Below are 25,604 nucleotides of genomic sequence, written 5' to 3'. Positions count from 1 at the left end.
CCAGGAGAAGGTTGCTGTGTTGATGGGAGATTACCAGAAAAATCCAGCTGTTCTAAGCAGTGGTTTTGATATCATTATTAGTTTTATCTACTGTATCAATAATGAACACAAGAGAATGGTTTTAATGAAAATTAAATTCTAATCACAGCTGGGATTAACTGGCCTACCTGTCTGTTCCTGCTGAAATTCAATATTTAGTTACCATATTATTATATGCAGCATTTCCTGTTTACGTCCTATTTTATGCCCTGATGAACAAACCCTTCTGAGTTCTGAGGTTTCCATCCAGACATAAATACAGGCACCCTGCCCTGACACTACAGAGCTGCTCGTAGCAGGGTTGGCTCAGAAGTCCCCCAGGACAGTGGCAGATCCTGACTCTGGAGGACTTCTCAGAACACAGTGACTCTCCCTCTCTCCTCTTTTGCTGTGTAGCTGAAAACAGACATCATACTTGGATTTCTCAGTGTTTTCCCAGGACCTGTTCATGTGAGTATTCCTTAAGCAAGAGATGGTGGTTTTAGTAGTCCATGAAGGATTTTGCATTACTCAGTATTTAAATTATTTTTCATTACAAGATCAATTATACTGTCCACAATTCCAAGCATCAAAAATTTTCCTAACTTAGTTGCTACGTTTCTAAATATTGAGTTTTTTTGAACTGGCATACTTTCTGTTCCATCCACTGTGCCCTAAGTTTTTATTAGGAGGGAAAATGAGTATTCATGTTCTATTCACCTCCATTCTAGTTATTACTATAATCATATCCAGGTGTCTGTTTTTCATATTTTCTTTGCCCACCAAGCTACCTTTCTAAACTATATGTGATCTCCTACACCTTTTTGTCTCCTTAAGTTTCTTTAAATCATGTCCTTCATCAGTCTATGATTTTCTTCCTCTCTCTTTCAACTTTTAATTCGAAAGTATTCCTAAGTAATACCGTATGTTTACTCTCTGTGAAATATATCGAAGAGTGGACAGATGAAGGTGTCTGACTTCCAAAATACTTTATTAGTTGCTTGTCCTGCTTCCATTTCCATGTCTCCTTAATAGTTACATCAGTCACGAAAGCCCAGCACTTTCCAAAGAAAAACAAGTTTTGCTCTCCACTCTTTTTGTGGTAGATTATTTTTGGTCCCCAAAAATATTGAATAACAGTTAAGGCTGGGCAAGTATCTTATTACTTATCATGTTTTTTAAATGGACCAGATATTTTAAAGAAAAAATCAGAAACTGATGAAGAGCTGCCATGTTTTGTTGTAAGTTTTCACTGAATAATTTCTGTGTGAGATTTTCACACTGAATTTGTTCACTAGCTTGGTAAGATAAATCACTTGATATCAGTACTAAATACTTTTAAAAATTTGGTTTTCTTCCTTGCATCTTTTCTGGATGAATAAATATTTCCCCCTTCCCTCAGTCCCTGTCTCCCTCAGTCCCTGTCTCCTTCAGAAACAGTGCGTGGAAAAAGATGGGAAAAAACAAAGTACCATTTTTTTTTCCCAAAGTATCTGGTTTATTTCTGCAAATAATTGATGCAAAGTGAACTAAAATGAGTATTGATCTGGGGACAAATCTAGCCTTAGAAAACTTTTGTCTTTGCAGTAAGCATCCCAAAGAATAGAGAAGAATAAAGGCTCTTAAAAGTTGTTACTTGTTTCACTTGTAATGGTATTAAGTGTAAAACTACCAGACTTGATAAACATAAGATGCATATTTAACTCCAAGGTGAAAAGAAGGTTGTCTGGTTTGTTTTATCATTAAGATTCAAGCAAATACTATGTAGAATAAACGAGTTTCATAATTAAGAAATTTGATCTATTTTATTTTGCTGGAGTATCTGATCTATTTGTTCAATGACACTGCAACCCCAGAGGTATCAGACCTCTTGAGACTCACAAAACTGCTGCTGTCCAGGAAGGGAAACAGAGAACGATACAGAGCTGGGAGGGGGCAGAGAGAGAATTTTATTGGAAGCTGTTAAAGTGGTTGCTATGAGACCTTCTCCAGCTAACACAGGCACAGCAGTGAGTGTGAGGCTGATAAATCATAGCTCTTGCATTATACCTTCCCTTTCTGCCTTTTTTTTTCCCCCTAACACAGGTTTTGTAGTTGTTTAAGATCAGAGAAAACACCTGCCAGTTGCTTTTTCTTCTGTTTTGCTCCCTTCTGCTGCCTCGTGCAAGATGGAGCTAGAAAATGCAATGATCAGCTCCTCGAACAGTTCTTCAGCAGGCTCCAGAGAGTACAAGGTGGTGATGCTGGGAGCAGGGGGAGTTGGCAAAAGCGGTAAGTTTCAGCAGCAATATTCTGGGGGAGAAGGGGTGAATTGGGAGTGTAAAGTTCACAGGACAGGGGCATTGTTTAATGAGGGGTTTTGTTCCCCTTTCTCTGGCACATGGCTTGGATAAAAGACTATAGTTCGTGACTGGGGCAATGAGTCAGCTTAATTTGTTAGAGACTGAAGTGCTGCAAGCCTTTTAATTGGTATTTTGTGTAGAACTGACCTTGGGTCTGCTCTGTGTGAGGAAGAGAGCAGTTCAGACTGCTGCTGTGAGTTTAACAGCAAGTTTCTGTGTCACTCTCCCACTTGGTGAAGGTGGTGGTTTGCTGGACAGCGTAGATATAAACTTGTTGGCATGATGGTCCTTGTGCTCAGGTAGAAATAGAGCTAACTGCAAAGTCAGCTGTACAGTGCAGAGTGTGGGGGATGCCTGCAGTGACTCTGTTTTCTTTACCACGTATTTTGGGGTTTTTTAAATTTTTTTTTTTTTGCTGAGTGTCATTGTGGCTCAGCTGTTTTTAGTCTCTTCTCCAGTCCGGACAGGTACAGCATGCCTGCTTGAGACTCACTCCAGGCTATGAGGCAGATTTGCAGCATATTTTAATATCCCTGTCCATAGCTGGCAAGATATGCTAGTGTCTGACAATGATATCTCTTCAGAGGAGTCATTATTTTCTCTGGACAGTGTTTTCTTTTTCCCAGATATTATCAGCTTTGATTTATTCTCACTGAAACCAGCATTCTGTGTTCTTACAAAGACTTTGCTGAACACGCAGAGTTTGTCTCAGAAGTCAGTATATTGAGCTGGCCACACAACAAGAATTTGATTATATCTTCTGGAAATTCAAAAGAAAAACAGAAATAGAAACAAAATTACAAAAAGCAGGATAATGTAATATAATACACGCAGGCTTGATTCCAGGGAATTTTCAGGATAAATAGCTGTGACACTAAACTGTAATAACTGTGTAGCTCAAACAAGCTTACTTATATTCAAGCAATAAAATAAAGTATAGCTGCAAAAAGTTAAAAATTGTGAGTGAACATATTTTTTTTTCTGTATCCATAATTTTTGTGTTCTTCTTATATTTAGCTTCAACTTCAGTGGCATATCTTTCAGTGAAAGCTATTTCCCATCAGTATTGTTTCACCGAGCAAACAATTCTTGCACAGATGTTACTATATAATCGTTATGTAAAATGGGAAAGAACAAAATATTAGCAATCTCACGAGTAAATTTCTGCAATTTCAAATTATGTCTTCCAAAGAAAAGCAGGTATCCAGGATGTGCCAGCTGGAACTTTCAGTAAAATATCACTTCTTTTTTTCCTTTTTTTCCTTTCTTTTTCTTTTTTTTTTTTTTTTAATTTTTTTTCTTCTTCCCTGAGTGTGTCCAAAAGATGACAGCAATTTTCTTCCCCCCCAAATATATGTTTGTAGGAAAAATGTAATTTTGAAAACTTGTTCACCACAGAGTATTAAAAATGATACTACTTTCACAGCATGAATGAATCATAATAGCCAAACTTTATGTGCATATGGAGGAAATTTCCAAGTTTCCATTACTATTAGATAAGATTTGAAATCACAAATTTAGTTAATTTGAATCTCTGTGTTCAGGAAACATTAGCTGGTAGTTTAATGAGAATAAAGCCTTTAAATCTGTGGATTGCACAAGGTATGATACATCTCCAAAGCTGAGAACCACATAATTAACAACAAAAATTGTGTGGTCTAAAGAAGAAAAGATAGGATTGTGTATATTTATGAAATTCTATAAGATTAATGAAAACTTTCTGTTGTTATCACAAAAGTGAAACTTCTGGGTGAAAAAAAATTCCCCAACAACAGAGCATTATTAAGAGTTTATAAGAAAGGAGGTGGGCAGTTCAACTTCTACTGGCTATGAACTTCTGATGTGCAATGGCCCTGAAATACTTCCATAGAATCCTGAGAGATAGTTCAACTGATAGAATTCAGATAGAGATAAGTAAAAATAGATGTCATTCCATAAATCATTAATTCATTCTGACTGTTACATAAACAGGATTAATTTACACTGGATGAAAAACAGAAAAAGGCCTTAATGACTACTTTCATTCCACAAGATGAGCTCTGCTTTCCCCTGGTGACCTAGATTTTCTGTATCCAGGAAATTATGAATTTAACCATAAAAATGGATCACAGTAGAAAAAGGATGAAAGACAAAAAAAAAAAAAAACCAGTTACATTTCCAATTTTGATTTTGACAAATCAGTGATATGCGGTTTAATATATCGATAACATCCTGCCTTTTTTTTCCCATCTTCTCCCTCCTTCTTTGCTTTAAAGTCATGATAAAAACAGTAACAGCTGGGGTTAAATTACTGAGTGGGAGACCTCTTTCGGATGAAGGCCTTTCCACTCCTCAATTTATTCAAATATTAAATAATTCAGGTTTGGAATGAATTTTCCATAGGAACCAAGTCACAAAAAGGTTAGATTTCTTTTTATCCTGGATGCAGTTCACTTCTAGAGATCCCCGGGCATTTTGATCTTGTATTGCCAACCCTCCCCTGCTCTCTTACTGTTGCACTCATGCAAGGGGTGAAATGAGGAGGAGGAGACCAACAAGGGATGTTGTTTTGGCATTGGTGTTTACAAAAAATTTTCTTTGGATTAGTCAAGCTTGTCTCTTCACTTCTCTGCTCCAATATGGCAGACTGTCCAGGAGGACAGCCAACATCCTTTTGTTTGGGCTATTCAGTGTGGTGTAAGCTTCACAGGAATTGGTAAAAGAAGATGAACTCAGTGCATTCAAGTCCGACACCCACCACATACAGAGTAATAAAGTGTAAACTGCAAACGGTCTGAGAATTGTTCCTTAAATGTTCTCACACTACAAAATCAATTCTGGAAAAATAATAATAATTAAAAAAAAAAAAAAAAAAAAAAGGTCTGCCACTATTTTATAGGAGGAAAAAACACAACCTCAAACCAGCAGCATTTGGAAGAAATAGGAATAGTTGTGTCCAATTAAAAAGTACAAAGCTAGATGTACATTTTTATAGGAGTTGATTTCTGTACTCTAATTGTGGAGTATAGATTCCCTAGAATGGGTTATGTCTTCTAAGGCTTCTGGAAAACAGAATTCTTTTTGTTTTTCAGAGCAATATGTTAATTTATTATGTTGCATATGTTGTGTTCATCATCAAGAATATCAAGTAGAGGCTGATGAAAGTTCAGACCAAAGTTATGCTACAAATTAAACAGAAGTAAGTAAACTAAATTTTCTATGACTCTCATTCAATTATAGTCCATATCAAAATGAAGTATTTCTAATTATAGTTCTATTTCAATTAAAAATGAGAAACTGACATTTGGGCTTCTCTGCTCTGATGACAAGTATCAGGCCACGTCAGTACCACTCAAACCTACCTCAAGTTGACTGATAAAGAGCTCAAGCCCTAAGAACCTTAGTGGTTTTGACACCCGTATTTCACAAATACCTTCAGAGCTCAGTAAATAAGGTGTTCTTACGTTCCTTTTCTGACGTAGATCAGACCTCTGGGTTTAGCTCTGGTTTTCAGTGTTACAAAAAAAAAAACCCCATGCACTAAAGAGCCTGAAACCATCCATTGCTGCCTTATATTTAGCAAACCAATTACATGGATAACAATACTTAACTGCAGCACATTCTGCAAAACATTAGCAATGATAACCCAGGGGTGCACAGTGACTACTAAAATGAACAAATTGATGTACCTGTGCAACTGAATAAAATAAAAAACCTCCCTCTGATGAAAATTTATTGCCTAAGCAATCTCCAAATGCTGATCAGATTGCACCATAATCCACCTTTATGTGCATCTTCTTGGCCGAATAAAAATGTTTTTTTAGCGTGTTCTTCTTTGTTTGTTTGTTTTTTCCTAACCCTAGTTAATGATGATTTATTTAAGGCTGAAGATGATCTACAGTTATTCCAGGTAAATAAAATTACATGTTTATGCACAGCATAGGTGTATCACAGATGCAAAGTGAATTTCTTGTTAGCCCCTCTTATGAAAGCTGCATTTCAGATGAGTAGAGGAATTCTTCAAAACTAATTAATCTCTCTTTCAAATTCTTCAAAACTAACTAATTTCTCTTGCTAATAAGAAAGATTTTATCTTGGAGAAATTGTTCATATTTCAATATTTATTTCTCAAACTAATTGCCTGATCTGTTGCCACCCTACAAAATTTGAAGATATTTTAAAATAATTGTCCCTAGACTTTTGTGAAACTAATATATTTCCAGTTTTATTATATATTGGAAAGTATTTAGAAATGTATTTCCAGGCTTCAATCTTAAAAAGAATAAGAAAGAGGAAAAGAAAAGAAAAGATTCTCTCAGGGATATTGGAGGAACTGTGTGAGGAAATGTATTCTCAGTCTGGGCTGGCTAAGGGAGACATTTGAGATATTCTTACCCATTGACTTCCTTGATTTTTCTTTTTTTTTTTTTTTTTCCTTTTTTTTGCCAGTGTGGCATAAAGGCTATGTTTCTACAGATGCAGGTGACTCATCCAATTAATTTCAAGATCATGTGTACACAATAACTTCTAAAATGTGTGAAAACAATTATGTTCTCTGTTATGTGGGAAGTTCAGTATGAAGAATTAGATTAAATCTGCAATTTTCTTTAATTTATGTACTCAATTGTCCTTTTTTCTGTCCTGTTTTACCTCTTATTCTGCCTAGATAAAGCAAATTATGTGCCTATTATCTTCAAGCATGTCCTTATAACAAGAGTCCCCAGTAAATAGAGTACCCTGGAGTGTGTGCTGGAGAGCTGACCCACTCCAGCTGTTTGTAAACTCCCTGGAGATAAAGTAATGTATGATCCAGGTTCCCCTGAAAAGGATGAAGGGCAAAGGGAAAGATTCCACTGGTATCAAAAGTGCTGAGCTTGAGAAGCATCACTTGGCCCTGCTGATGCTGTTCTTACCCCATCACAGGGCTCGGTCACAGAGCACACTCCAGACACTGATCAAACACCCTCAGCAGACATTTTTATTGGAGGGGTTGGTTTTGATTTGGTTCCTTATTTTCCCCAGGAATATTTTCAGGTACAGCTATGCTTTCCTGAAACGCCTGGTAGATGAATCAAAGAAAAGGGTCTGGCCTTCTATCATATCCTGAGGAAAGCCAATCACCAGGATGAAAGTGTTGGATTTAGTTACTGCTCAGTAGGAGTCAAGGTGAAAAAAGTTCCCCTTCAAGCGCTTGGGCATGCTGTGGATTACAGTTAAGGCAATCCAAGTCACTTCCCCCCCCTCAAAATCATTGTAAGTGTAGTTTTTTGGTGTCTTAATTTTTCCTGCTTCTCCTCTAATTGCAAAAAATGTCATTTTTTATTTTACTGGAGAAGAAATTAAGCTACCGAATTAACAAAGACACACATCTCTATGCCATCTGAAAAGAATTGCTTGTTCCCTCATAATTCTCTGTCTGAAAAAAAAGGGTAGTCCAGATTTTTAATTCCTTGGGTGTTTCAGGGAAATTATTCTACTTATTCAGATTTAAAAATAAAAAGAAACAAAAAAAGGAAGGATGAAAGAATATTGATTTTTTGACTACAGGCAAACTTCCTTCCTTGGCAACAGTTCTGAAAGGGTGAGGGTACTGACCATTCAAAATGGCATATAAATTCCCTTGGTCACTTCATAGAACTGCCTGCAACCTCTGATTAGCTGTGACCTGGTGTAGAAGTGGCAGCATGAGGCTGGGGAAGGAAGGGAGGAGACAGAAGAACTGCCAGTGGTGCAGATCAAAGCACATTGTGAGAAATGAGGCAACTCTTAAAAAGATTAATTTATTGAAAACAGAAAAATTGAAAAATTACAGAAATCAGAAAAATATAAAAATTTGGGATCCTATGGCTCAGTAGATGGTATGCCCCAGGAGCGTAGGGATATGAGATCTTCTGGCTGAGACAGCACTAGACCTCAGGTAGACAAAAAGAACTTGCAGTGCTGGGCTGACTTTTAGCTGGTCCAAAGTCAAAAAAAATTACTAATGGCTCCTTAATAGGATTAGGCTTTTAACACCCAGCACTGACATCTCCCACAGCTAGTCTGGAAGAGGGGAGCAAAAGGGGAAAAGAGACCCCGCCTCTCAGCTTCATCCTTTTTATAGTTTTTGCTCCACCCCTAGTCCGCCCACAGCCCGCCCCTTCGGTCCAAAGCGATTGGTGCTTTCCCTTTGATGGATCATCTCATCCACCAATGGCTCATCCTTGTCAGGGGGGTGGTATTAGTTGAGATAAGGGAGTTACAATGCCTTCATTAAAATTCAGGTATTCAGGTTGCCATGGAGCTTGCCTGCAGAGTAATGGCTCTGTAGCTAAAAATAGCTGCTGGCTATTAGACTGGGTGTTTTTTTTTTTTTGGCCTTGGAATCAAAATGCAAGTGAAAACACCAAAAAAAAGTATTAAAATACATCCAACACACCTCAAAACACTTGTAAAAGTACACAGTAAACACAGGAAAGCTAGTTCGTATGGTGTACCAGTGGCTTGAAGTTTGAAAAGGGCAAGTTAGTGATTTTTAACAGGGGAATTTTTAACTGGGAAGGGTGCAACTCTCTTAATAAACTATTTTGAACAATTGAAAACACTGATAATGGAACTGGATTTTTGTACCTGGGCTGATGGGTTAATTTTAAGATTCAATTTAAAAATATTTAACTCAAAATTAATTAATTAAAGCACTTAATATGCAAAGACCAAGCACAAATAGGGATTTCATGTATGACACACATGGTAATGCTTCTTGACAATTATGTATCCATGGAGAAAAAATCCTAACTGACCGCTCTAAGCCACCAGCTATGTCGTGTCTGGGTTGCTGTAAAACTGAAGAGTTCTGATGCACAATAGCAGGTATTTCAAGCAAAATAATCGTGGTGCATGTTGTATTTTTGCCATGCAAAAGTGAACGAACACCTTGTAGAGAGGGGCCACCAATGCCAGACAATCACATCCCTGGTTTGGGTAACTTCCAGTTTTCTCATAAATGAGATTAGGCTCTGGATATTGTACAAAGGCAGAGTTCCTGGTAGGTTTGTGATCTTTGATAACAAAACTCTCCATGTATTTTAGGTTCCTTCACAGGTAGGTAATTGGATTTGTTTCAAGCTCTGTTTTGTGTAATTCCATCTTCTAGACATTTTATCTGTTTGTTAACAACTTTGAGAAAATCCTTGTTTTCTCTTAATACTTGTAGACAATGATGAATTCACACCTCAATCTTCTTTCACTGCAATACACTGAGTATCTGAAACCTGACTTGTAGGACCTTATTTTCCTGCTCAGACCATCCTGTATGCTTAATTAGAAAGCTCTAATATTTCCACATCATTTTCTGAGTACAAATTCCAAAAATTCACATTCTCTTCTATTAGTGGCCTTACTAGAAGCAAGAATGCCTACTGGTTTCCTCTGTAGAGTTATTTTTTGTTACTCAAAGAAGAATGAATTCTTTTATTCAGGGGTAGTTCACAGAGGTCACGTACAGAGAGATAGCTGTAGTAACTTGAAACTATTTTCTCTTTCCCCCAGTGCATTTTCTCTTTCCCACCTGTGCTATCATACCTCTTGTGATGACCTAAATCCTGCATTTTCATGTGTGCTATATTACTTGGGACCATTGAATCTGAGAATTCAAATAATTCTGGACCCCTTTCTGATATTCTTCATTTATGTTTAGTGTGCAGGTTATCCACTTAAAAGGATTAAATACATTATTTATTAATCAATTTCTCTTGCGTATGGGCAGACCTTGTGGATAGAGCTGTTTGCCTTAGGGAAATGAGTTAAAGATGTTTTCATTATTTTGGCAGTTCACATAATTCAATGGTTAGAGAGGTGGAGGATTCAATTATGCCCTCTGTACTTAATGGGGTGGGGGGGGGAGTGTTCTGCATGTGAGATACCAGCTCAGTGCTGAGAAATCTGTCTGGAGTCCTGGATTCTTCAGCACTAGAAGATGTCTGATAAATAGGACAGAGTTCAAAGAAAACCAACAGAGATGATAAAAGGAGTGACACAGTATGATTTATGATGACAAATGACTATGACTATATTGAAATAGCTGCTGTAGACAGTAATTCATGATTTTTTATTGTGCAACTTGCATATGTATACAGTGATTCAAGGTAAATGGACGTGGCTGTGATGTTGTGTTGGTTTAACACAGCCTGGTTTTTGGTGGGTGTCCCAGTTTGAGACAAATTAAGGGAAATTCTCTGGGAGGAACATCTCCTCCAAAGAAGGCAGGTTACAGCCACCTTCCCTCACCAGGTTTGGGAAGAAATTCCTTGGAGGAAAGTGAAAAAGGGGGAAAAAAACCCTATTTATTTAATAAACAGCGTGCACAATGGAAAATAATAATGCTAAATAATAAAACCTCTCACTGTGGAGAAAATCTGGGTAGATTTCAGAGTCTTTTGTGGGTGTGGGTTTCTCCTCTCCAAAGCTGGAGCTTGTTGTGGGGGCCCTCTGGGCTGGTGTAAGGTCTCCCATTGTGTTCTGGTGTTGTTGAACAGTCCAGAAGAGAAGAAGAAGGAAAAACTGAAGTCCCAGAGGAGCAAAGGAGTTTAACTCTCCATCTCTCTCTTCCAAGAAAAGGAGTCAAGAGCCGGGAAAAGCAGGAAGTGATTGCATCCGCTCTGCAGCAGCAGCAGCTCTCTCTGTGTCCTTGAACACAAAACCACTTTGAAAAGTTCGCCTGGCTTTTTTTCCTTCTCTTGGACCCAATTTTAAAGGCATAGAAAGGCACAGGATTCATGTCTGGACATAGAGCAGGCGATAGGGGATGCACATCATAAAGTCACCCCAAGAGAGTGGGTGGGAGAAAAGCTGCTCGAAACTTCCATGTCTGGCACAGAGCCAATTGCTGAAGGTTCTTACAATGGGCAGGTTACTAGCCCAAGTAGAGAAGTTGGTAACACCTCTGTGATGACATATTTAAGAAAAGAACAAAACTGGAGGAAGCTCTCTTTTCTTCTCCTGAGGGGTGGTGAGGGCCAGGGCCTTCCTGAGGCTGGGACCGTGTGGCCGGGGCTGCCTGCACAATGCCGGCAGGGACCACGTGGCCAGCAATGAAAACATGGTGAACAGTTCCCCCATATGGAGCCGAAATCTACCTATTAATCTCAGTGAAGCTCTATAAGGACTTTTCAATTGTTGGAACTTGAGAACAAACGAACCTACAGCAACTTTCTCCTGAGTCAGAGAAAAGGGAAAAGTGGGGACACCTGAGGAGAACCAACATGGCATCACCGAGGTTATTGAAAAGAAGGAGAGGGAGGAGGTGCTGTGGGCATCAGAGCTAAGATTTTTTTTTCCCCTACAAGCCATGGTGAGGACTATGATACAACAAACTTTCTCTGTAATTCATAAGTACATAGAGGGATGCAGAGATTCATGCACAGCCCATGAGGAACAGTGTCCATGCTGGAGCAAGGGGATGTTGAAAAGCTGTAATCTAATAAGGAACTCAAACAGAGAGAGGACCTTTGCTTCCAGAGATAGAGAAAGAGAACTATTGCTTCCAAACTAGAACAGCTGATCCTTAAAAGACTAAACCCCATGAAATAAAATGACCCACTCTAGGCAGTTGTGGGAAGACTGCTTGGCCCATGGGAGGGACTCACATTGCAGCAGGTTTGGGCGGGACTACTACACATGAAAGTTGAAACCATGGTGGAAAGGTTCTCAGAGAACTATCTCCTGTGGAAAGGATCCCATGGCACAGCAGAAGAAAGAAACTCTTTTCCTTAAGCATACTGAAGAAAGATTTTTAAGAAGTGAAATACAGACCAAAACCAACCCATGTTTTGTCTCCTTGCGCAGTCGGTGAAAGAGGAGGGACCAGGAAAGAAAGGTGTTCTAGACGTTTATTCCGTTCTCATCACCCTTTTTACTTTTAATTCTGTTAATAAATTTTCTTTATACTGTTTAAGTTTTGAACCAGCTTTGCCTTTAAGTGTTTTTCCCCTAATTCTTATCTCAATTCAGGAAGTTTTGTTTTAATTCCCCCTCTTCTGCTCAGCTATAGCAAAGAAAAATAAGTGCATAGCTTTTTTTCATGGGTGCCTGGCACTTGGCCAGTATCAAACCCCAACAGATGTGAATGGGTTGATCTATCCAGCTTCTCCCATCATAACACCCAGATGATATTATATAAATACCCGCCTGGATAAGGCTAGCAAATGAGCTGGTCACTTCCATGCTCCTTTGGAACAGGGGATGGAGAATTTGCAATATTCAAAAGTAATGAATATCAAGAGAAGAACACATATATCCCAAAATTTGAGGAGGAAAGTGGCCAGAATTCCCTAATGGAGAGTAACAATTTAAGAGATGAAATTGAATTAGAACATGTATAATTAAGAGATAGATGAGATCTTCAAGACAAACTTTCTTTGGTCAATAATGATGGCATATACCCTTAATGATTTGCTTAAAAGCTAGATGGAACAGATTGTGGAAGGGTCTTTGAAAGGAACAGGCTGCTGAAAGTTTTGTTAGTCTAAGTGCTTTACACTAAGAGAATAAATTACAGAGATTGAGCATTAAAGAGCAAATATACCTGAACAGAAAAAGCACTTACAGTTTTCAAATTCTCTTATAGAAGAGAAGGACTACTGTCATCCTCAAAATATGAGATGTGTTAATAGTCATCAGGACTTTTGGCTGATATGGCGCTAATAATGTGCATAGCCAGCAGTTTTCTTTGTGTTCAGGCTGCTAAACAGAGATCCTTATGCTGGTCTCAAGATTGTATTTGTTTATTCTGTACAAAAAAAGTAATTTATGTTGCCTCAAACAGAACTAAAATGTGTCCTCTAGTGTATAAACACTCCTGTAGAACTGGAAATGTGCTGAGGTAGCACCCTTAAAGTACTGGCCATCTCGTGTGTGTGTTGGGTGATGGTGCAGATGGAAGGCAAACAGATCTGTTAGCTCACCTCTTGCTGTTCTCTGTTCCAGGGATGGAAATGGAATTTACTGATTCAGGATCTTCACCTACACTCCTTCTATGTGAACACTTATGTGTAGGACCCAAGGGAATGTCATGAAGCTGAGATGGGGGAGGTCTAGTTTGGATATCAGGAAAAGGTTCTGCCCCCAGAGGGTGATTGGACACTGAAGAGGTTTCCTGTGGTACAGTCAGCACCAGACTGACAGAGATCAAGAAACATTTGGACAATGCTCTCAGGCACAGAGTGGGATTGTTGGGGATGGTGCTGTGCAGGGCCAGGAGTTAGATTTGATGACCCTTGTAAGCCCCTTCCAATTCAGGGTATTCTATCACTCTAAGTGATTAGTACTCACAGAAGGTTATATTAATGAGTCTGCTTTTCATGGTGTGATTTATTAAAACAGAGCTTCACTTAGAGTGAAGATTTCAGTGACCTGTGCACTGCTCAGCTTTTCCTGTTCACACTGCTTGCTGTAAAGAGACAAGGCTATTCCTCAGGAACAGGAATCAAACTATCAAGGACTCTCCTGGTTTCAGCCACACACAAATCTGCCATTTGAAATGCCCAGATTGAAGTCTCAAACAAGGGAACAAGCACTGTTTCATGACAATGACTGGGCACTGTCGGTATCTTTGCTGTAAACAATCTGTTGAGGCAGCCACAGGAACTGTTTCCCTTCCAAGCCATCCCTGCTGCTGAGCCGAGCCATCTGCAGCATTTTTGGCACGTGCTATTTGCTAGAATTTGGAGGAGATTAATTCCCTTAGGGACACTCTTGAAAGCACAATTAAGATTTTTTTTTTGTGTGTGGCTGCTTTCATCTCTTTTCTTTCTATATTTCCCATTATATTCCCTTCCATTCCTCTGGTAATCCTTTTCCACTTTCAATTTGTTTTTTGACTTTAATTAGTCTCCCTTTATGCCTGAAAGACTGTCTAATTTTCTTTCCTAGAAGCTGGAAGTCTCATCATGCTCACACAGCTCCAATGACAGGAATTGGGTGTTACCAGAGTGTTGTGCAGGGTCTCAGTTTCAGAAGAAGTGTCTTGGGAAGACACTTTTCCCAAAAGTGTCCCACTTTTCCCAAAAGTGTCCCACTTTTCCCTAGAGATCTTCTAATACATTACCTGCCCACTAGGCACTGGAGACACTAGCTAAAATCACTTTGTTTCAAGGCTGATGGGGAGCATCCAAAAGATGAGGGTGTGAATGTAAAAGTCTGTCTCAGGAGATGCCGAGTTGGACTATCATGAATTTGGTCTCCAAAAGAATTATGTTTTCAACTCATGTGGTCAGTGTTTTATCTTTTCACTAAAATCCTAGAACTAAATGAGTTATTTCAGGGGTCCCAAAAGTGAGCTCACAAATATTTATAAGATTTAAAAATTAATTTCATAATCTTTGGCAAAGTAAAAGCTGTAATCAGCTCAGAGACTGATGAACGTATTTCTTCTTCAGCTTACACTGACTGCAGTTATGAGAGTTATGAGAGACTGCAGTTATGTTGTGTAATTTCTTTCCTTGCAATCTCCTTGAAGTGCTAATGTAATTCTGTAGTTCTTGTCCATTTTCACATGCCTGAAATAAAACAGTCCTAGCTCAAATTTGTATTCTCTGTCAGATCCTGTGATTCCTTTACTAACTTGATTGCTCTGTCAGATTCTGTGATTCCTTCAGTAACTTTACTAGCCTACTACCTGCATGACAGCTTGTTGTGTTATACTGAACTTTTCCCTATTGAACCAGATCTTGACTGTCTTTACAGAAATGTCTCTTTGGAAGCTTGCAAAACGTGTACTGTTGTTTTAGATTTTTATTCAGAATGTTCAAAACCAAACCCAAGTGTTGTCAAATTCTCAGTTGTTTCAGAAACAGCAGCTTCTTAAGCCATCCAGAATGCCTGGCAGGCTTTAAAATTTCCCCTTCTCTAAATTTTTTCTGGACTTTTTAATATAGAAATGTTGTTCTCAATTTGATTAAAAAGCAGTCATTAGACATTTTCTTCACAACATACCTGGTGCCATGGTCATTTGATCACTCATCACACACAGTATGACAGAGCTCTGCTCTGTGCAGTATCTGGCACTGGGTCCAGACCAAGGATGTGTTCCTGGTCTTCATGGGGGTCTCCTAATATTTGTAGATGTGCTCTAGAAACACATGGTTTCTCTGCTGGGATTAGAGAAGAAGAAAGAACAATCTATTACAGTAATCAAGTAGCCCCTCATGAGCTCCAGAAACCGCCTTCTTGTGCCTTTCTTCCACTTAAAGCAGTTTCATTCAATGGATTTCCCAGAGTAAAAAAAAAAGAAGTGGATTTGCAACATAAGCTCTCTCAGTGCACACTCTGCTTACTGGTCTGTTCATATAAAAGTGGAAGTCAAAAGATCTATTTTTCAAATCTTTCCTAAGATACTTTAAAGTTAAATGCCTGACATAACAAGGAGTGCATCACATAATTTTCCTCTGTTTTTTTTTTCCCCCCCTGAGGTAACATGCTCAAAATGACAATTGACTATGGTATTTTATGGTGAGGAAGGGGTTAGGAAAAAGTCAAAAAAGAAGATATAAAAGAAACAATCCAAGCAATTAGGATGGGATATGTTAACAGATGTCGACGACCAAGAGTAAAGAACAAGTCAATGGAAAAAAAAGAGACATAGAAAAAGATTGAGAAAACAGAAAACTATAAACAGATGAGTAAAGCAATGATAAGGGGGTAAAGGGATAGAAGGAAAATGCAGCAATTTGTACTTCTAAGAGCATTGGTTTCACACGCTGTTTTTCCACTGCAGTAATCCTACCTGGTGCTAATAGCACATAGTCATATCCCAACACCTGTACACAAAATGTACACAGAGGTCATGTTAGAGAATCATTCTCCTGCCTCTGTGACATCTTATCCCGTGTTTCTCACTCACTGGCTCTCTGGAGTAGGAAGCTGGAGAGGCATCATCACAGCTGTAGACTGGTGTGGGTTGATTTCTTCTGCCACGGAACAAGCCATAGGACAAGAGAAAATGGCCTCAAGTTGTGCCAGGGGAGGTTTAGGTTGAAAATTAGGAAATATTTCCTCAGTGAAGGGATGTTCAGGCATTGCAACAGGCTGTCCAGGACAGTGATGGATTCACCATCTCTGGAAGTATTAAAAGAACTTGTCCATGTGGAGGTTAGGGACACGGCTTTGTGGTGACCTTGTCAGTGTTGAGTTAATGGCTGATCCTGATGATCTTAGTGGTCTTTTCAAACCTTATTTTCCTATGATTCTGTGATTCTAAATCTTCTCAGCACAGCCCTTTTATGTTCTCCTGTAGTGGGTTGAACCTGAGTTGATAGACAGTCTTAGACTAATGACGCATCTCACAATTTACATATTTAAATCATGCGGAAAGGCGGGAATTTCTTTTTGTTCCAGCTCGCCTGCTGGAAGATCGGGGGGTCTCTGAGCCTCCAGGCCTCGCCAGACCGGGGGCCCTACCCCTCCCTCCCTTTCCAATGCCGCGGCACAGACCCTGGGCTGCTGGGGGGTGGGAACTGTCCCAGAGCTGCAGGCAGCTAAAACCAGCCAGGGACTGCCACACAGCTAAACCCATCTGGCGCAGCTTCCTGGGACCGGTGGGTCCCTCTCCTCTCCCTCTCCTCTCCATGCAGAGCTGGCAGAGCCAACAGGAGCCGGCGGAGCCTCCTGTCTGCAGCCAGCACACTTCGTGCCGAACTGAAGAGGACACCACACAGCCAGCAGCACACAGGGAGCGAGGCTTTCTCCACCGTAAAGCCTGAACAAGAACACTCTTCAACGTGGCAGCTTCAGAGCCAGAGAGAAGAGAAAGTGAGTCACGTGAGACGGAGCTGAAATGGCGACGGGAGAAAAGAGGGCGGTGCCGCGATTCTGGCGCGCAGCTTAAAAACCTCCTTGCATGCCGTGGTAAGAAACTGTAATACCACAAACTGTTTGTCTCTTTGACCCATTTGAAGTATGGATTCTCCATATGGGGGGATGGAGAATTCACATGTGGCCCGTGAAGATTGTGAAGAGTGCCTATGCCAGGCTACATAGAAGCAGTGAGAGGCTTTTAGAGACTTGTGGCAAAAAAAAGCCTTTGTGTTCAGGCCAAAGTAACTCTTCCTTAAAAAGATTAATAACCCCGTGTGACAGCCTATGTTTGGCAGTGTGAAGGAACTGTGAGATTTTCATAGAAGAGATGTTTTACACCACAGCAGATTGTTTCTTTCCGGGCGGGTCTGCTGTTGGTGGCAGTTTGGGAACCACGTGCAACTGAAGAAAACCCTTTTTTCCTTAAGCATATGAAAGAGACTCATCAAGAACTGCAACACTGACTAAAATCCCATGTTCTGTTACCCTTTGTGTGAGTTGGGTAAAAGGAGGAAAGAGCTGGAAGGGGGAAAGGGGGTTTGCTTTAATTTCTTGCTATTTCTTTTTGCTTTTAATTCTATTAGTAATAAAACTCCTTCTTTGTACTGCAACTGTTTAAGTTTTGTGCCTGCTTTGCTTTCTCCTAAATCTTATCTCACAAAAGGAAAATAAGGAAGTAATGGATATTTTGAACAAAAGCACTACATCTTCTCAGCCATGTACAAGGCTGTGTAAATCTAACATTAATATAAATTTATGGGGTGCTAGGCAAAGCGATGCTTCTCGTGTGTGGTTTTCTGACAACCATCAAGAACTCAGAGCAATCTGTGGGCCCCAGCCTTAGCAAGATGTAACACCCTGTGAAATCAGTGGGAGGCACAGAATTTGTCAGACTCTTCTGTGTTCTTTGAAGAACTAGATTCCTCCACACACAGAAATCTTCAGTGGAATAATGAATCACAGTGATGCTAGAGGGATATCTCCTTTGGTACCAGGAGTTAAAATTCTGTTTTCCCCAATCTGGGAAAAAATGACAAGATGAAAAACAAATATACATGTATTTCTATATGTTTTCTCTTATTCTTTGTGACCCAGCTCTTACCTTTGCTCTCACTCTCCAGCTTTTACTGCTCATAACAATATAAACAAACCTCTACTTCACTATAATAAATTTTGAACAAGTGGCAGTAGGAGGAAAAATCAAAACAAAAAACTAGTGACTATAAACAGATTTAAATACACATATCCCTGAAACATGCTCATGTAAGGTTTATTTAAGTGTAAAGTAACACACATTTTCACTCTTTAAGGAAAATAGTTGTTAGTGCCAATGTGTTATTCAAAGAATTTATAGAAAGCTGTGCAAAACCCAGTGAGATAACCACTTGTGCTGGTTGACAGTGACAGCATATTTAAAGAATAGGATCACTTGGTGATTGAAAGCTTTTATTCCTCAGTTTCATTTACCTAAAAATAACTATGGATCAAAATGGTTTGCATAGCTGCCTTTTATGTTTCTAAAGCATCACTGTACATACTGGATGAGTATTAGTTCATTAAGTTTTAAACCAGTTTTGTGTGTTAGGATACTTTAGGGTGGCGTAATTCAAATACATTTTCAAGCTTATGAATAAGATGCATTTCTGATTGGCTATAGGTAGGAAAAATGCAGAAATTGAAATTTTTATTCCAAGAAATTGCTAGTTGTTCCCTTTCTGATTCTGAGCATCACAAATGAAGTAGGTAAAAATTGTAGGCCGTGAGTAATTTACAGGGCTGGATCTCTTGGGAATATCTTTAACACCACTGGTGTTAATTTAGTCACAACAAAAAGCAAGATGTGGATTGGGAACAGATGAGATATGTTGTAGTCAACATGATTGCTCAGGAAATGACCTAGGCAGACAGAATAACCAGTTTTCACTGTGATGAAAGTTTCTGACTCAAATGTTTCCCTGGCTCACAGTCAAAGTTCAATGCCATAGACAAATACCATGAAAAATTCTTTTCAGCTTTAGTGCATAACAAGCTGCTAAAAATCATTAAGAAGTTGGTGATAGAATTACTTGTCTCTGAGTACTAATTCCTTCCACCCACTTTTATCTCTTCTCTCCTTGCAGGCTCTTCCTTCACATACATGGTAGAATTTATGAGAGAAGTAGGAAATGTAAAATACCACCTGTTTATTTTAGTAGATGGTGTGGAGTCCGTGCTCTCTATCAAAATTCCTTTTATTTTTCCCATAAACTTACTGTAAGTTTATTTCCTGCCAATAAAATATTTTGCCAGGAATATGGCAATGTGGAAGGGCTTGGATTTGCAATCTATTGGGAAAGGATTTTCTGTTCCAAATTTATTTTATTTTATTTATATGCCTAATTTATTTCTATATTTAAATTAATGTCAGGATGTCTAACATATGATGAATTTCTCACAATGGCACAATGTTTAAAAGTTACCTATCTTCAGAACCCTCTCTAGTTAAGCTGAGAACCAAATACATATTTGTTTACTTAGTGGAAAACCAAGATAGGATGGGCCTTATTTGTTCTGTCAGTGTCTTATGTGTCATATCTGTTCAGCTCAGTGATTACTGTCAGTATTGTGGCATTTGAAAGAAGACCTGAAGAGAGTGGAAATGCAATTTGTGTTCTGTGTTGCCTCACGCATCACGAAGAAAACTGGCAGCTTGACCTTAGCAGTAGAGCAGAAAGAATACAGCTTTTTGTACACTGAGAGTTCCAGCCAAATGAATGCATCTTAATGGGGAAGTCACTTACTCCAGAGTAGGTGGGGAGGGGAGGGAAACAGGAAAATATTGTGCAGCTGAAGAAAAAAATATCTGTATTTGTTCCTGACTCTCTCTTTGAAATTACCATAGAATGCCTTGACCCCTATTTTCTGCCCTATTCACTGAAACATCTGAATTAAAATGTTTAAAGCAGTGCGTGGTTAAGTGGAATGGAGCAGAGAGAGGGAAAGGTGTGGGAATTTCCCCTGTAATTTCTGTAGATTTGGAGAAAAGCATCAAATAGTATTGTGTGCAGCTAATATTATAACACAGTTTATGACAAAACTGAAAAGGCAATGAACCTCAAGAGTGTTTCGTGTTTGATCCATTATGGAAGTGAACAGCTAACTGGATTAATATTTCTGGGCTATGGGAGAGTTTCCAAAGTTTAAAACGTTAGCCTTTGTTTAAGCAATTAGAGTGGATTTATCACAGCCAGCATCCAACAGCAATTACAGTGGATTGATAGAGCTACTTGCTCACTCCCCAGTCCTACAGGAAAGAAGGAGAAGGAAAAAAAGAAAGAAAAGAAAAAGGAAAAGGAAAAAGGAAAAAGGAAAGAGAAAGAAAGAAAAGAAAAGAAAAGAAAAGAAAAGAAAAGAAAAGAAAAGAAAAGAAAAGAAAAAAGAAAAGAAAAGAAAAGAAAAGAAAAAGAAAAAGGAAAAGAAGAAAGAAAAGAAAGAAAAGAAAAGAAAAGAAAAGAAAAGAAAAGAAAGAAAGAAAGAAGAGAAAAGAAGAGAAAAGATAAAAGAAAAAAGAAAAAGGAAAAAGAAAAGAAAAGAAAAAAGAAAAGAAAAGGAAAGAAAAGAAGAAAAGAAAAGAAAAGAAAAGAAAAAAAGAAAAGCTTGTGGCTTGAGATAACAGTTTAACAGCTGGAGCAAAAGCTGTGAGTACAAGCAAAGTAAAATTAAGAATTTATTTACTAATTCCAACTGGCAGGCAGACTTTTAGCCAATTTCTGAAAAGCAGAGCCTCAGCAGACATGATGGCTGCTCAGGAATACAAATGCTATAACCATGAACGATCCTGCTTCCTCCTGCTTTCCTTGAGCTTTTATTCCCGAGTATGATATCACATGATATCATATTCTTACCTCTCTGATCAGATCAGCTGTCTCAGCTGTGTCTCCCCACAGGTTCTTGACTACTCCTGCTGGATGTAGAGTGGGAAAAAGAAAAAGCCTTGATGTGGTGCAGAACAGTTCAGCAATGACCAAAATAATGGTGAATTATCAACACTGGTTAAGACACAGAATGAAAACCTGCCACCATATGGGCTGCTGTGAAGAAAATTAGCTCAGTCACAGCCACCTCCAGTACAGCAATTTATAGCATGAAAAGGAGTGAAGGAGATATGGGGCTTTTTTGTAGTTTGTGGCTATAATATCATTATATTAACTACTTGTTGGTGCTGACATGATCTTTTTTTTTGAAATGTTGGAGGCCACAAGTCCTGTGGGAATCAGCGTTGCTTTCCTTCTCTTTCATCCTTGTTTATAATTTGATTTGACAGAACTACCAGTTTTTATTTCTCACTTTTTTTTTTGTAGAAACATGAAAATTTGAAACTAACTGTTGTTGGCACAGAGGTGTTTGTGCTCTACACCTTACACATGTATGGTTTTCCTGAAGGCCATCTGAAATATTTACTGCCCAGCTGTGTTTCTGGGGAACCCCACCACTGAATCCAGCTGAGCCTTATGGTCCAGTGCTGAGGTATTTACACAGTGCTTGAATTTTTTTCCACACAGGAGGAAGTCTATGACACAGTACTTTTGCTGCAGCTGAAATGAGGATAGCACATTTATAGCATAATTACATCATCATTGGCAAGTGGTGGGTCAGCATCACCAACACTTTTTTGCCATTTCTAAAGTACCTGTAGTTCCAAGGAGAATTAAATCACTTAGATGCCTTTCCTGGAAGGAATCTCTCCAAGCCCATAGTGGCCAGTATTGCAGTCATCCTCCGTAGCAGGTCTTTAATTTCAGTTTCACATTTCTCTGTACAGTAGAGTATTTCTAGGTCAGTCTGGGAAGCCAGGCTGCTTTTGAAGCCCAGGACTGCTCAATTCAGCTGTTTTATCACAGCTCAGGAAGTCTGAGCCAGCATCACTGGCAGGAACCAGACACAAGGTAGCTGGGCCAGTGGAATGGGTCAGCAGCATTGCCCCTGCAGTGCTGATGCCACGGGTTACACATACCTCAATAGCAGTGCTGTTGCTCTCATCATTTCTGTGACACTGGATGCAGTACTCATTGTCCAGGTGTTTTTTTTTTTTTTTAAAAGGCTGGTCATTTCTTGGCATCATCAGGATTTTTGGCAAATTCTTAGGTCTGCTCAGTGGCAGGAAATGGTGATTCAGAACCCCAGTAATCAATGCTGAGGAATGCAGTGAACAAGACTGACAGTTATTAAAGGCAGATGAGGTTTTTCCCCTCTTTCTTTCAGCTAAAATAAAGGTAGACATAAATGCCACAAAATATATGTGTAAAAATAAAAAAATAAAATTATCTTCTTCATATTTCATCTGATCTAATGTAATGCTTAAGACTGTAGTTTGTGGATGTGTATTTCAGTGTTGTTTCCCCTGTCACCATCTTGGTTCATACTTATTTTTGAAAAATACATATCTATTTTTTAGGTTTTGAGCGTGGAAAAGACACAGAAAGCTCAACTGAAGTCCTGTCTAATAGTCCCTAGAAAGCCATTAATCCTTGCCTGGATTTTAATTTTCAATTTTTCAAGTCATAAATGTGCCTAATTAATAATCTTATCATTTACTTATAAATAAAAAGAAATTTAAGCTACTTCATGTGTAGCAATCAAATCACTGGTATTGCAGAAGCTGATGCATATGCTGGTTGAATTGAGAAAGATATTGCAAACATAATTTATGAGTAAATGTAAATATCTTTCTGGTCTAAACTTCCCAGTCCCCTGACACTGTAACTTGGGGCCACGTTGCTCAGATTATGATGGCAAAAGTTGAGTTGGAAGACAAAATCTTAACCAATCTTAATCTATTCTGTGATTTACATATTTTGTCTTATTTTGTGGTCTAGTGTCCATCTATCTGCTCCTGTTTCCCACCAGTTAAATGAGACCAGAGGTATTTGCCGACCTTTGTATATAATAAGCTTTCTGAACTTCAAATGCAAAATACCTTTTTAAAGCTGTCAAGTGATACATCATTGCAGGTGCTTCAGCCACAACCTGTCATTATGAGCAGCATAGTTCCATAACTGGTACCAGGTGACAAGTTCTTTGAGCTCTATCCAGCAGTGTCATCTCAGTAATCAAACTAAGATATATGTGATAAAATCTGTAAAGATGATGCAACTAGGCATAATGGCTTAAGGTAAGAGAATCTACAATACATTCTCGTAAATTAAACAATCAGTAAAGTCAGTGTGTATCTTTTCAAAAAGAACTTTGAATACAGTACCCAGGTTTAGATGAGATATTAGGAAGAAATTCTTGGCTGTGAGGGTGGTGAGGCCCTGGCACAGGTTGCCCAGAGAAGCTGTGGCTGCCCCTGGATCCCTGGAAATGTCCAAGGTCAGGTTGAACGGGGCTTGGAGCAACCTGGGATAGTGGAAGGTGTCCCTGCCCATGGCAGGGGGTGGAACTTTAGTGTCCCTTCCAACCCAAACTGTTCTATGATCCTACAACAGTTACTTGCTACAACTACTGGATTATTGAGCAGATGTGGAGGCACAGCAGCTCCTTCTAGTCCAAGTTTTGGGAAGGGCCCAGTGTTGTTCCTCTTCTCTGGAATTTGCTCTCAAACAGAAACTCTGGGAGATAAATAACAGTTTATTTCAAACCTTGATGCACTTAAATGTGACACACCTCTTTAGGTGTTCAAGACTCAGGCAGATCTGTGATTTGCCAGAAAGAAGCGTTCAATAAATTCTGTGGGGAGAAAATTGGATACTAAAGCTAACTAATGCAGATAACATTCTTAATCTAGATGTCTAGGCTTTCTAAAGTTCATGGATTGAGGAGGGCACTATTAGACACCTAATGCTTTCTACCTGAGAGAAGCCTGCATAAGTAAGCAACTGGGATGTAAAGTTGTGAGAGGGTAGGTGGGAATAGACATAATTCAACTGTGGGCAAGGGTGATTGATATAATTGATGCCAAGAATTTTTGAAAATGATAAATTGTATCATTCAGTAGCAGTTCCTACTTTTGCAAAATTTAACAGTGTTTCCTCTTATTTATATAAGATGTATATGATGGAATAACTCAAATTTGTTTTGAATATATCTTTCCTCAATTAAAACCATCCATAGCTGTAGTGAAAAGAATGGCCTTGTTTAAATTGAAAATGTATAGTGTGCTCATCAGTGTGGTGTGTATCCTCCCCGAACCTTAATCCACTCAGTATGTGAGATTTTTCAGTCTCTAGCCTAAAGAGCTCGTTTCTTTTAGCTCCTGCAGACTGATGAATTTAACTTTGGAGTTCCTTAACACAGTAGCCTTCAACATGCCCACAGGCAAAGATTCCAGAAACACTCCACTTTTATTAAAGCAAGTTAGATTTATGAATTTTTTATTTTCAGCAAGGCAAACAGTAAGCATTGGCTGTCCTACTGCATCTTCTTTTCATCCGTTTTGCAAGGGAAACAATTTAACTCCTACACTTGAAAAAACTGGGAATCAGTTATTTAGACAGTCTTAATTTTGTTTGCAGAGGGTACCTTAGATTTTGCAGATATTTTACAAAATGTATGTTACTGTAAATAAGGATCTCTTAAGAAAGAAGCATCATCACAAAGTACATCTCTGCAAGGAATATTTTTAATCTTAGAGTAGCTAGGTCTTCCAGAAGTGCAGGATTGAAGGCAGCTGACAGGTTGCAAGATTTTGCTTTGCTTGCATTCAGGCAGACAATTCTTACTAGACAGTTACTTGATATTCATAGTTTCACTGAAGCAAGTTTAGTCAACAGTTTCAAAATGGTCTCACCATATTTAGAGAGTTTGGTGAACGATGAGTCAGAGCTTTGTGGAACAGACGTCTTCTGACATCGATATCACTTTGTCTGCTGTGCTTCTCACTTTCACTGGCACTTGTTCTTGATTGATCTCTTGTTCTGCACCACTTGATTCATCACGGTCAGCAATCCACGGGCATGAAAAATTCATCCTGAGACAACAAATACTTTGTAGCTTATGATATTTCTTTCCCTTGGGTTTCAAGACAATTAATTCCTCCAGAGAGCAGAAAACTTACAGATAATAACAATTCTGGTGTTTCTGTGGTGAGAGCAAGCACAGTTTGGTCTCTCCATTCTCTCACTCAAGGATAAGGTAATGTGTTACAAAGACTAATTATCTAAATAATCAAAAAGTAATTCATCTGAGTGTGCAAAGGAATGTATTTCTGCCTTGATGCTCAGTACTACTAAATACTATGTACTAAATTTCCAGAAAGTTGTATAGATCTATATCAGCAATTTTTTTTTTTTTTTTTTTGGTTGGAAGAGTTCCTTTTTTAAAACTGCTTATCCTACTTAGATAAATAAATTCCGACACGTCTTGGTGTTGCTATACCTTTATTTGTTATAGTGCCTACTTGTCTATGTCAAATTTGATCTCTCACAAGCATAATATCCCTGTAATGTGTACTTCTCT

At 38.8% G+C, this 25,604-nt stretch overlaps 1 protein-coding gene across 1 annotated transcript in view; it reads left to right on the top strand.

The window, feature by feature from the left end:
* Positions 1-345: 345 nt before the first annotated feature.
* RIT2 (Ras like without CAAX 2) overlaps positions 346-25,604 on the top strand; it is a 185,788-nt gene continuing 160,529 nt past the window's right edge. Inside the window, exons 1-2 of the mRNA XM_032096914.1 lie at positions 346-489; positions 2,104-2,289. Coding sequence (XP_031952805.1) covers positions 2,187-2,289 — 103 coding nt within the window. The 5' untranslated portion in view covers positions 346-489; positions 2,104-2,186. The remainder of the gene's footprint in view (positions 490-2,103; positions 2,290-25,604) is intronic.

This window comes from Corvus moneduloides, chromosome Z (assembly GCF_009650955.1).
Source record: "Corvus moneduloides isolate bCorMon1 chromosome Z, bCorMon1.pri, whole genome shotgun sequence".
Classification (NCBI taxonomy): Eukaryota; Metazoa; Chordata; class Aves; order Passeriformes; family Corvidae; genus Corvus; species Corvus moneduloides.
The sequence above is the reverse complement of the archived record's forward strand: the minus strand, read 5'-3'. Positions and strand labels throughout refer to the sequence as shown.